The sequence below is a fragment of the Odontesthes bonariensis genome, chromosome 6, assembly GCF_027942865.1.
Source record: "Odontesthes bonariensis isolate fOdoBon6 chromosome 6, fOdoBon6.hap1, whole genome shotgun sequence".
Taxonomy (NCBI): domain Eukaryota; kingdom Metazoa; phylum Chordata; class Actinopteri; order Atheriniformes; family Atherinopsidae; genus Odontesthes; species Odontesthes bonariensis.
The window spans coordinates 40,182,587-40,194,928 of NC_134511.1; the positions used below are offsets into that span (position 1 = coordinate 40,182,587).

A 12,342-nucleotide genomic window follows, 5' to 3' on the forward strand; every position below is an offset into this window, starting at 1 on the left:
TGATGATGTGACTGATGATGATGATGATGGAATCAGTGTTGAGGAGACAGTAGTAGCCGTAATGAATGATTCACTAATTAAATCAGAAGTGTGGAGTCCTGAAGTCTCTGCTTCTGTGCTGATGAGGACTGTTGATGTTTCAGGAGAAACTGTTTCTGTGGCTGAGCTGTACAGAGATGAAGATGGAACTGTAACAGATGATGTTGAGTGGAACATATCTGGGGTTCGTTCACCTGAACCCTCTACATCTAGTGGAGTATTGACTGAAGATTTCTCTGTCTTATCCGTAACAATAGAAACTGAGGACATCATCGTCTGATCTGTGTGAACACTTTCATGGTCCTTAACTGGCAGTGCTGTTGGTGTCTCTGTGCTGAACAATGAGGAACCTGTAGGATGTGTGGTGTGCTTACTGACCATCTCACTTGTAGGTTCTCCTGAGCTGTCCTCATCTGTTGTTGATGAAGTTGAACTTTCCTCTGGTGTGACCGAGTGTTCATCTGAGGAAGTTGTAACAGTCTGTTGCGTTTCAGGTGACACTGATGTTGGTTTCTCTGTACTGGAGGGCGATGAATGTGTAGAAACTGCTGACTCTGAAGTCACATTTGTTTCATTTTCCGCTGATGATGTGACTGATGATGATGATGGAATCAGTGTTGAGGAGACAGTAGTAGCCGTAATGAATGATTCACTAATTAAATCAGAAGTGTGGAGTCCTGAAGTCTCTGCTTCTGTGCTGATGAGGACTGTTGATGTTTCAGGAGAAACTGTTTCTGTGGCTGAGCTGTACAGAGATGAAGATGGAACTGTAACAGATGATGTTGAGTGGAACATATCTGGGGTTCGTTCACCTGAACCCTCTACATCTAGTGGAGTACTGACTGAAGATTTCTCTGTCTTATCCGTAACAATAGAAACTGAGGACATCATCGTCTGATCTGTGTGAACACTTTCATGGTCCTTAACTGGCAGTGCTGTTGGTGTCTCTGTGCTGAACAATGAGGAACCTGTAGGACGTGTGGTGTGCTTACTGACCATCTCACTTGTAGGTTCTCCTGAGCCGTCCTCATCTGTTGTTGATGAAGTTGAACTTTCCTCTGGTGTGACCGAGTGTTCATCTGAGGAAGTTGTAACAGTCTGTTGCGGTGACACTGATGTTGGTTTCTCTGTACTGGAGAGCGATGAATGTGTAGAAACTGCTGACTCTGAAGTCACATTTGTTTCATTTTCCGCTGATGATGTGACTGATGATGATGATGGAATCAGTGTTGAGGAGACAGTAGTAGCCGTAATGAATGATTCACTAATTAAATCAGAAGTGTGGAGTCCTGAAGTCTCTGCTTCTGTGCTGATGAGGACTGTTGATGTTTCAGGAGAAACTGTTTCTGTGGCTGAGCTGTACAGAGATGAAGATGGAACTGTAACAGATGATGTTGAGTGGAACATATCTGGGGTTCGTTCACCTGAACCCTCTACATCTAGTGGAGTACTGACTGAAGATTTCTCTGTCTTATCCGTAACAATAGAAACTGAGGACATCATCGTCTGATCTGTGTGAACACTTTCATGGTCCTTAACTGGCAGTGCTGTTGGTGTCTCTGTGCTGAACAATGAGGAACCTGTAGGACGTGTGGTGTGCTTACTGACCATCTCACTTGTAGGTTCTCCTGAGCCGTCCTCATCTGTTGTTGATGAAGTTGAACTTTCCTCTGGTGTGACCGAGTGTTCATCTGAGGAAGTTGTAACAGTCTGTTGCGTTTCAGGTGACACTGATGTTGGTTTCTCTGTACTGGAGGGCGATGAATGTGTAGAAACTGCTGACTCTGAAGTCACATTTGTTTCATTTTGCGCTGATGATGTGACTGATGATGATGATGGAATCAGTGTTGAGGAGACAGTAGTAGCCGTAATGAATGATTCACTAATTAAATCAGAAGTGTGGAGTCCTGAAGTCTCTGCTTCTGTGCTGATGAGGACTGTTGATGTTTCAGGAGAAACTGTTTCTGCGGCTGAGCTGTACAGAGATGAAGATGGAACTGTAACAGATGATGTTGAGTGGAACATATCTGGGGTTCGTTCACCTGAACCCTCTACATCTAGTGGAGTATTGACTGAAGATTTCTCTGTCTTATCAGTAAGAGGAGAAACTGAGGACATCATCGTCTGATCTGTGTGAACACTTTCATGGCCCTTAACTGGCAGTGCTGTTGGTGTCTCTGTGCTGAACAATGAGGAACCTGTAGGACGTGTGGTGTGCTTACTGACACTCTCACTTGTAGGTTCTCCTGAGCTGTCCTCATCTGTTGTTGATGAAGTTGAACTTTCCTCTGGTGTGACCGAGTGTTCATCTGAGGAAGTTGTAACAGTCTGTTGCGGTGACACTGATGTTGGTTTCTCTGTACTGGAGAGCGATGAATGTGTAGAAACTGCTGACTCTGAAGTCACATTTGTTTCATTTTGCGCTGATGATGTGACTGATGATGATGATGGAATCAGTGTTGAGGAGACAGTAGTAGCCGTAATGAATGATTCACTGATTAAATCAGAAGTGTGGAGTCCTGAAGTCTCTGCTTCTGTGCTGATGAGGACTGTTGATGTTTCAGGAGAAACTGTTTCTGTGGCTGAGCTGTACAGAGATGAAGATGGAACTGTAACAGATGATGTTGAGTGGAACATATCTGGGGTTCGTTCACCTGAACCCTCTACATCTAGTGGAGTACTGACTGAAGATTTCTCTGTCTTATCAGTAACAATAGAAGCTGAGGACATCATCGTCTGATCTGTGTGAACACTTTCATGGTCCTTAACTGGCAGTGCTGTTGGTGTCTCTGTGCTGAACAATGAGGAACCTGTAGGACGTGTGGTGTGCTTACTGACCATCTCACTTGTAGGTTCTCCTGAGCCGTCCTCATCTGTTGTTGATGAAGTTGAACTTTCCTCTGGTGTGACCGAGTGTTCAGCTGAGGAAGTTGTAACAGTCTGTTGCGTTTCAGGTGACACTGATGTTGGTTTCTCTGTACTGGAGGGCGATGAATGTGTAGAAACTGCTGACTCTGAAGTCACATTTGTTTCATTTTGTGCTGATGATGTGACTGATGATGATGATGATGGAATCAGTGTTGAGGAGACAGTAGTAGCCGTAATGAATGATTCACTAATTAAATCAGAAGTGTGGAGTCCTGAAGTCTCTGCTTCTGTGCTGATGAGGACTGTTGATGTTTCAGGAGAAACTGTTTCTGTGGCTGAGCTGTACAGAGATGAAGATGGAACTGTAACAGATGATGTTGAGTGGAACATATCTGGGGTTCGTTCACCTGAACCCTCTACATCTAGTGGAGTATTGACTGAAGATTTCTCTGTCTTATCCGTAACAATAGAAACTGAGGACATCATCGTCTGATCTGTGTGAACACTTTCATGGTCCTTAACTGGCAGTGCTGTTGGTGTCTCTGTGCTGAACAATGAGGAACCTGTAGGATGTGTGGTGTGCTTACTGACCATCTCACTTGTAGGTTCTCCTGAGCTGTCCTCATCTGTTGTTGATGAAGTTGAACTTTCCTCTGGTGTGACCGAGTGTTCATCTGAGGAAGTTGTAACAGTCTGTTGCGTTTCAGGTGACACTGATGTTGGTTTCTCTGTACTGGAGGGCGATGAATGTGTAGAAACTGCTGACTCTGAAGTCACATTTGTTTCATTTTCCGCTGATGATGTGACTGATGATGATGATGGAATCAGTGTTGAGGAGACAGTAGTAGCCGTAATGAATGATTCACTAATTAAATCAGAAGTGTGGAGTCCTGAAGTCTCTGCTTCTGTGCTGATGAGGACTGTTGATGTTTCAGGAGAAACTGTTTCTGTGGCTGAGCTGTACAGAGATGAAGATGGAACTGTAACAGATGATGTTGAGTGGAACATATCTGGGGTTCGTTCACCTGAACCCTCTACATCTAGTGGAGTACTGACTGAAGATTTCTCTGTCTTATCAGTAACAATAGAAGCTGAGGACATCATCGTCTGATCTGTGTGAACACTTTCATGGTCCTTAACTGGCAGTGCTGTTGGTGTCTCTGTGCTGAACAATGAGGAACCTGTAGGACGTGTGGTGTGCTTACTGACCATCTCACTTGTAGGTTCTCCTGAGCCGTCCTCATCTGTTGTTGATGAAGTTGAACTTTCCTCTGGTGTGACCGAGTGTTCATCTGAGGAAGTTGTAACAGTCTGTTGCGTTTCAGGTGACACTGATGTTGGTTTCTCTGTACTGGAGAGCGATGAATGTGTAGAAACTGCTGACTCTGAAGTCACATTTGTTTCATTTTGCGCTGATGATGTGACTGATGATGATGATGGAATCAGTGTTGAGGAGACAGTAGTAGCCGTAATGAATGATTCACTAATTAAATCAGAAGTGTGGAGTCCTGAAGTCTCTGCTTCTGTGCTGATGAGGACTGTTGATGTTTCAGGAGAAACTGTTTCTGCGGCTGAGCTGTACAGAGATGAAGATGGAACTGTAACAGATGATGTTGAGTGGAACATATCTGGGGTTCGTTCACCTGAACCCTCTACATCTAGTGGAGTATTGACTGAAGATTTCTCTGTCTTATCAGTAAGAGGAGAAACTGAGGACATCATCGTCTGATCTGTGTGAACACTTTCATGGTCCTTAACTGGCAGTGCTGTTGGTGTCTCTGTGCTGAACAATGAGGAACCTGTAGGACGTGTGGTGTGCTTACTGACCATCTCACTTGTAGGTTCTCCTGAGCTGTCCTCATCTGTTGTTGATGAAGTTGAACTTTCCTCTGGTGTGACCGAGTGTTCAGCTGAGGAAGTTGTAACAGTCTGTTGCGTTTCAGGTGACACTGATGTTGGTTTCTCTGTACTGGAGGGCGATGAATGTGTAGAAACTGCTGACTCTGAAGTCACATTTGTTTCATTTTCCGCTGATGATGTGACTGATGATGATGATGGAATCAGTGTTGAGGAGACAGTAGTAGCCGTAATGAATGATTCACTAATTAAATCAGAAGTGTGGAGTCCTGAAGTCTCTGCTTCTGTGCTGATGAGGACTGTTGATGTTTCAGGAGAAACTGTTTCTGTGGCTGAGCTGTACAGAGATGAAGATGGAACTGTAACAGATGATGTTGAGTGGAACATATCTGGGGTTCGTTCACCTGAACCCTCTACATCTAGTGGAGTATTGACTGAAGATTTCTCTGTCTTATCCGTAACAATAGAAGCTGAGGACATCATCGTCTGATCTGTGTGAACACTTTCATGGTCCTTAACTGGCAGTGCTGTTGGTGTCTCTGTGCTGAACAATGAGGAACCTGTAGGACGTGTGGTGTGCTTACTGACCATCTCACTTGTAGGTTCTCCTGAGCCGTCCTCATCTGTTGTTGATGAAGTTGAACTTTCCTCTGGTGTGACCGAGTGTTCATCTGAGGAAGTTGTAACAGTCTGTTGCGGTGACACTGATGTTGGTTTCTCTGTACTGGAGAGCGATGAATGTGTAGAAACTGCTGACTCTGAAGTCACATTTGTTTCATTTTGCGCTGATGATGTGACTGATGATGATGATGGAATCAGTGTTGAGGAGACAGTAGTAGTCGTAATGAATGATTCACTAATTAAATCAGAAGTGTGGAGTCCTGAAGTCTCTGCTTCTGTGCTGATGAGGACTGTTGATGTTTCAGGAGAAACTGTTTCTGTGGCTGAGCTGTACAGAGATGAAGATGGAACTGTAACAGATGATGTTGAGTGGAACATATCTGGGGTTTGGGTACCTGAACCCTCTACATCTAGTGGAGTATTGACTGAAGATTTCTCTGTCTTATCAGTAAGAGGAGAAACTGAGGACATCATCGTCTGATCTGTGTGAACACTTTCATGGTCCTTAACTGGCAGTGCTGTTGGTGTCTCTGTGCTGAACAATGAGGAACCTGTAGGATGTGTGGTGTGCTTACTGACCATCTCACTTGTAGGTTCTCCTGAGCTGTCCTCATCTGTTGTTGATGAAGTTGAACTTTCCTCTGGTGTGACCGAGTGTTCATCTGAGGAAGTTGTAACAGTCTGTTGCGTTTCAGGTGACACTGATGCTGGTTTCTCTGTACTGGAGGGCGATGAATGTGTAGAAACTGCTGACTCTGAAGTCACATTTGTTTCATTTTGCGCTGATGATGTGACTGATGATGATGATGGAATCAGTGTTGAGGAGACAGTAGTAGCCGTAATGAATGATTCACTAATTAAATCAGAAGTGTGGAGTCCTGAAGTCTCTGCTTCTGTGCTGATGAGGACTGTTGATGTTTCAGGAGAAACTGTTTCTGCGGCTGAGCTGTACAGAGATGAAGATGGAACTGTAACAGATGATGTTGAGTGGAACATATCTGGGGTTCGTTCACCTGAACCCTCTACATCTAGTGGAGTATTGACTGAAGATTTCTCTGTCTTATCAGTAAGAGGAGAAACTGAGGACATCATCGTCTGATCTGTGTGAACACTTTCATGGTCCTTAACTGGCAGTGCTGTTGGTGTCTCTGTGCTGAACAATGAGGAACCTGTAGGACGTGTGGTGTGCTTACTGACCATCTCACTTGTAGGTTCTCCTGAGCTGTCCTCATCTGTTGTTGATGAAGTTGAGCTTTCCTCTGGTGTGACCGAGTGTTCATCTGAGGAAGTTGTAACAGTCTGTTGCGGTGACACTGATGTTGGTTTCTCTGTACTGGAGAGCGATGAATGTGTAGAAACTGCTGACTCTGAAGTCACATTTGTTTCATTTTGCGCTGATGATGTGACTGATGATGATGATGGAATCAGTGTTGAGGAGACAGTAGTAGCCGTAATGAATGATTCACTGATTAAATCAGAAGTGTGGAGTCCTGAAGTCTCTGCTTCTGTGCTGATGAGGACTGTTGATGTTTCAGGAGAAACTGTTTCTGTGGCTGAGCTGTACAGAGATGAAGATGGAACTGTAACAGATGATGTTGAGTGGAACATATCTGGGGTTCGTTCACCTGAACCCTCTACATCTAGTGGAGTATTGACTGAAGATTTCTCTGTCTTATCCGTAACAATAGAAACTGAGGACATCATCGTCTGATCTGTGTGAACACTTTCATGGCCCTTAACTGGCAGTGCTGTTGGTGTCTCTGTGCTGAACAATGAGGAACCTGTAGGACGTGTGGTGTGCTTACTGACACTCTCACTTGTAGGTTCTCCTGAGCCGTCCTCATCTGTTGTTGATGAAGTTGAGCTTTCCTCTGGTGTGACCGAGTGTTCATCTGAGGAAGTTGTAACAGTCTGTTGCGTTTCAGATGACACTGATGTTGGTTTCTCTGTACTGGAGAGCGATGAATGTGTAGAAACTGCTGACTCTGAAGTCACATTTGTTTCATTTTGCGCTGATGATGTGACTGATGATGATGATGGAATCAGTGTTGAGGAGACAGTAGTAGCCGTAATGAATGATTCACTAATTAAATCAGAAGTGTGGAGTCCTGAAGTCTCTGCTTCTGTGCTGATCAGGACTGTTGATGTTTCAGGAGAAACTGTTTCTGCGGCTGAGCTGTACAGAGATGAAGATGGAACTGTAACAGATGATGTTGAGTGGAACATATCTGGGGTTCGTTCACCTGAACCCTCTACATCTAGTGGAGTACTGACTGAAGATTTCTCTGTCTTATCAGTAAGTGGAGAAACTGAAGACATCATCGTCTGATCTGTGTGAACACTTTCATGGTCCTTAACTGGCAGTGCTGTTGGTGTCTCTGTGCTGAACAATGAGGAACCTGTAGGACGTGTGGTGTGCTTACTGACCATCTCACTTGTAGGTTCTCCTGAGCCGTCCTCATCTGTTGTTGATGAAGTTGAACTTTCCTCTGGTGTGACCGAGTGTTCATCTGAGGAAGTTGTAACAGTCTGTTGCGGTGACACTGATGTTGGTTTCTCTGTACTGGAGAGCGATGAATGTGTAGAAACTGCTGACTCTGAAGTCACATTTGTTTCATTTTGCGCTGATGATGTGACTGATGATGATGATGGAATCAGTGTCGAGGAGACAGTAGTAGCCGTAATGAATGATTCACTAATTAAATCAGAAGTGTGGAGTCCTGAAGTCTCTGCTTCTGTGCTGATGAGGACTGTTGATGTTTCAGGAGAAACTGTTTCTGTGGCTGAGCTGTACAGAGATGAAGATGGAACTGTAACAGATGATGTTGAGTGGAACATATCTGGGGTTTGGGTACCTGAACCCTCTACATCTAGTGGAGTATTGACTGAAGATTTCTCTGTCTTATCAGTAACAATAGAAACTGAGGACATCATCGTCTGATCTGTGTGAACACTTTCATGGTCCTTAACTGGCAGTGCTGTTGGTGTCTCTGTGCTGAACAATGAGGAACCTGTAGGACGTGTGGTGTGCTTACTGACCATCTCACTTGTAGGTTCTCCTGAGCTGTCCTCATCTGTTGTTGATGAAGTTGAACTTTCCTCTGGTGTGACCGAGTGTTCATCTGAGGAAGTTGTAACAGTCTGTTGCGTTTCAGGTGACACTGATGTTGGTTTCTCTGTACTGGAGAGCGATGAATGTGTAGAAACTGCTGACTCTGAAGTCACATTTGTTTCATTTTGCGCTGATGATGTGACTGATGATGATGATGGAATCAGTGTTGAGGAGACAGTAGTAGCCGTAATGAATGATTCACTGATTAAATCAGAAGTGTGGAGTCCTGAAGTCTCTGCTTCTGTGCTGATGAGGACTGTTGATGTTTCAGGAGAAACTGTTTCTGTGGCTGAGCTGTACAGAGATGAAGATGGAACTGTAACAGATGATGTTGAGTGGAACATATCTGGGGTTCGTTCACCTGAACCCTCTACATCTAGTGGAGTATTGACTGAAGATTTCTCTGTCTTATCCGTAACAATAGAAACTGAGGACATCATCGTCTGATCTGTGTGAACACTTTCATGGCCCTTAACTGGCAGTGCTGTTGGTGTCTCTGTGCTGAACAATGAGGAACCTGTAGGACGTGTGGTGTGCTTACTGACCATCTCACTTGTAGGTTCTCCTGAGCTGTCCTCATCTGTTGTTGATGAAGTTGAACTTTCCTCTGGTGTGACCGAGTGTTCATCTGAGGAAGTTGTAACAGTCTGTTGCGTTTCAGGTGACACTGATGTTGGTTTCTCTGTACTGGAGGGCGATGAATGTGTAGAAACTGCTGACTCTGAAGTCACATTTGTTTCATTTTGCGCTGATGATGTGACTGATGATGATGATGGAATCAGTGTTGAGGAGACAGTAGTAGCCGTAATGAATGATTCACTAATTAAATCAGAAGTGTGGAGTCCTGAAGTCTCTGCTTCTGTGCTGATGAGGACTGTTGATGTTTCAGGAGAAACTGTTTCTGCGGCTGAGCTGTACAGAGATGAAGATGGAACTGTAACAGATGATGTTGAGTGGAACATATCTGGGGTTCGTTCACCTGAACCCTCTACATCTAGTGGAGTATTGACTGAAGATTTCTCTGTCTTATCAGTAAGAGGAGAAACTGAGGACATCATCGTCTGATCTGTGTGAACACTTTCATGGTCCTTAACTGGCAGTGCTGTTGGTGTCTCTGTGCTGAACAATGAGGAACCTGTAGGACGTGTGGTGTGCTTACTGACCATCTCACTTGTAGGTTCTCCTGAGCCGTCCTCATCTGTTGTTGATGAAGTTGAACTTTCCTCTGGTGTGACCGAGTGTTCAGCTGAGGAAGTTGTAACAGTCTGTTGCGTTTCAGGTGACACTGATGTTGGTTTCTCTGTACTGGAGGGCGATGAATGTGTAGAAACTGCTGACTCTGAAGTCACATTTGTTTCATTTTGCGCTGATGATGTGACTGATGATGATGATGGAATCAGTGTTGAGGAGACAGTAGTAGCCGTAATGAATGATTCACTAATTAAATCAGAAGTGTGGAGTCCTGAAGTCTCTGCTTCTGTGCTGATGAGGACTGTTGATGTTTCAGGAGAAACTGTTTCTGTGGCTGAGCTGTACAGAGATGAAGATGGAACTGTAACAGATGATGTTGAGTGGAACATATCTGGGGTTCGTTCACCTGAACCCTCTACATCTAGTGGAGTATTGACTGAAGATTTCTCTGTCTTATCCGTAACAATAGAAACTGAGGACATCATCGTCTGATCTGTGTGAACACTTTCATGGCCCTTAACTGGCAGTGCTGTTGGTGTCTCTGTGCTGAACAATGAGGAACCTGTAGGACGTGTGGTGTGCTTACTGACACTCTCACTTGTAGGTTCTCCTGAGCTGTCCTCATCTGTTGTTGATGAAGTTGAACTTTCCTCTGGTGTGACCGAGTGTTCATCTGAGGAAGTTGTAACAGTCTGTTGCGTTTCAGGTGACACTGATGTTGGTTTCTCTGTACTGGAGAGCGATGAATGTGTAGAAACTGCTGACTCTGAAGTCACATTTGTTTCATTTTGCGCTGATGATGTGACTGATGATGATGATGGAATCAGTGTTGAGGAGACAGTAGTAGCCGTAATGAATGATTCACTAATTAAATCAGAAGTGTGGAGTCCTGAAGTCTCTGCTTCTGTGCTGATGAGGACTGTTGATGTTTCAGGAGAAACTGTTTCTGCGGCTGAGCTGTACAGAGATGAAGATGGAACTGTAACAGATGATGTTGAGTGGAACATATCTGGGGTTCGTTCACCTGAACCCTCTACATCTAGTGGAGTATTGACTGAAGATTTCTCTGTCTTATCCGTAACAATAGAAGCTGAGGACATCATCGTCTGATCTGTGTGAACACTTTCATGGCCCTTAACTGGCAGTGCTGTTGGTGTCTCTGTGCTGAACAATGAGGAACCTGTAGGACGTGTGGTGTGCTTACTGACCATCTCACTTGTAGGTTCTCCTGAGCTGTCCTCATCTGTTGTTGATGAAGTTGAGCTTTCCTCTGGTGTGACCGAGTGTTCATCTGAGGAAGTTGTAACAGTCTGTTGCGTTTCAGGTGACACTGATGTTGGTTTCTCTGGACTGGAGGGCGATGAATGTGTAGAAACTGCTGACTCTGAAGTCACATTTGTTTCATTTTGCGCTGATGATGTGACTGATGATGATGATGGAATCAGTGTTGAGGAGACAGTAGTAGCCGTAATGAATGATTCACTAATTAAATCAGAAGTGTGGAGTCCTGAAGTCTCTGCTTCTGTGCTGATGAGGACTGTTGATGTTTCAGGAGAAACTGTTTCTGTGGCTGAGCTGTACAGAGATGAAGATGGAACTGTAACAGATGATGTTGAGTGGAACATATCTGGGGTTCGTTCACCTGAACCCTCTACATCTAGTGGAGTACTGACTGAAGATTTCTCTGTCTTATCAGTAAGAGGAGAAACTGAGGACATCATCGTCTGATCTGTGTGAACACTTTCATGGTCCTTAACTGGCAGTGCTGTTGGTGTCTCTGTGCTGAACAATGAGGAACCTGTAGGACGTGTGGTGTGCTTACTGACACTCTCACTTGTAGGTTCTCCTGAGCCGTCCTCATCTGTTGTTGATGAAGTTGAACTTTCCTCTGGTGTGACCGAGTGTTCATCTGAGGAAGTTGTAACAGTCTGTTGCGGTGACACTGATGTTGGTTTCTCTGTACTGGAGAGCGATGAATGTGTAGAAACTGCTGACTCTGAAGTCACATTTGTTTCATTTTGCGCTGATGATGTGACTGATGATGATGATGGAATCAGTGTTGAGGAGACAGTAGTAGCCGTAATGAATGATTCACTAATTAAATCAGAAGTGTGGAGTCCTGAAGTCTCTGCTTCTGTGCTGATGAGGACTGTTGATGTTTCAGGAGAAACTGTTTCTGTGGCTGAGCTGTACAGAGATGAAGATGGAACTGTAACAGATGATGTTGAGTGGAACATATCTGGGGTTTGGGTACCTGAACCCTCTACATCTAGTGGAGTATTGACTGAAGATTTCTCTGTCTTATCAGTAACAATAGAAACTGAGGACATCATCGTCTGATCTGTGTGAACACTTTCATGGCCCTTAACTGGCAGTGCTGTTGGTGTCTCTGTGCTGAACAATGAGGAACCTGTAGGACGTGTGGTGTGCTTACTGACCATCTCACTTGTAGGTTCTCCTGAGCTGTCCTCATCTGTTGTTGATGAAGTTGAACTTTCCTCTGGTGTGACCGAGTGTTCAGCTGAGGAAGTTGTAACAGTCTGTTGCGGTGACACTGATGTTGGTTTCTCTGTACTGGAGGGCGATGAATGTGTAGAAACTGCTGACTCTGAAGTCACATTTGTTTCATTTTGCGCTGATGATGTGACTGATGA

At 44.4% G+C, this 12,342-nt stretch overlaps 1 protein-coding gene across 1 annotated transcript in view; it reads right to left on the minus strand.

Annotated features, from left to right (window-relative positions):
* Positions 1-12,129, minus strand: part of LOC142383056 (uncharacterized) — a 30,387-nt gene extending 18,258 nt beyond the window's left edge. The window contains exons 1-4 of the mRNA XM_075469171.1: positions 6,907-12,129; positions 3,254-6,684; positions 1,360-3,019; positions 13-1,137 (exon numbers count right to left, since the gene is read on the minus strand). Of these exons, the coding sequence (XP_075325286.1) occupies positions 13-1,137; positions 1,360-3,019; positions 3,254-6,684; positions 6,907-12,129 (11,439 nt within the window). The remainder of the gene's footprint in view (positions 1-12; positions 1,138-1,359; positions 3,020-3,253; positions 6,685-6,906) is intronic.
* Positions 12,130-12,342: the final 213 nt, after the last annotated feature.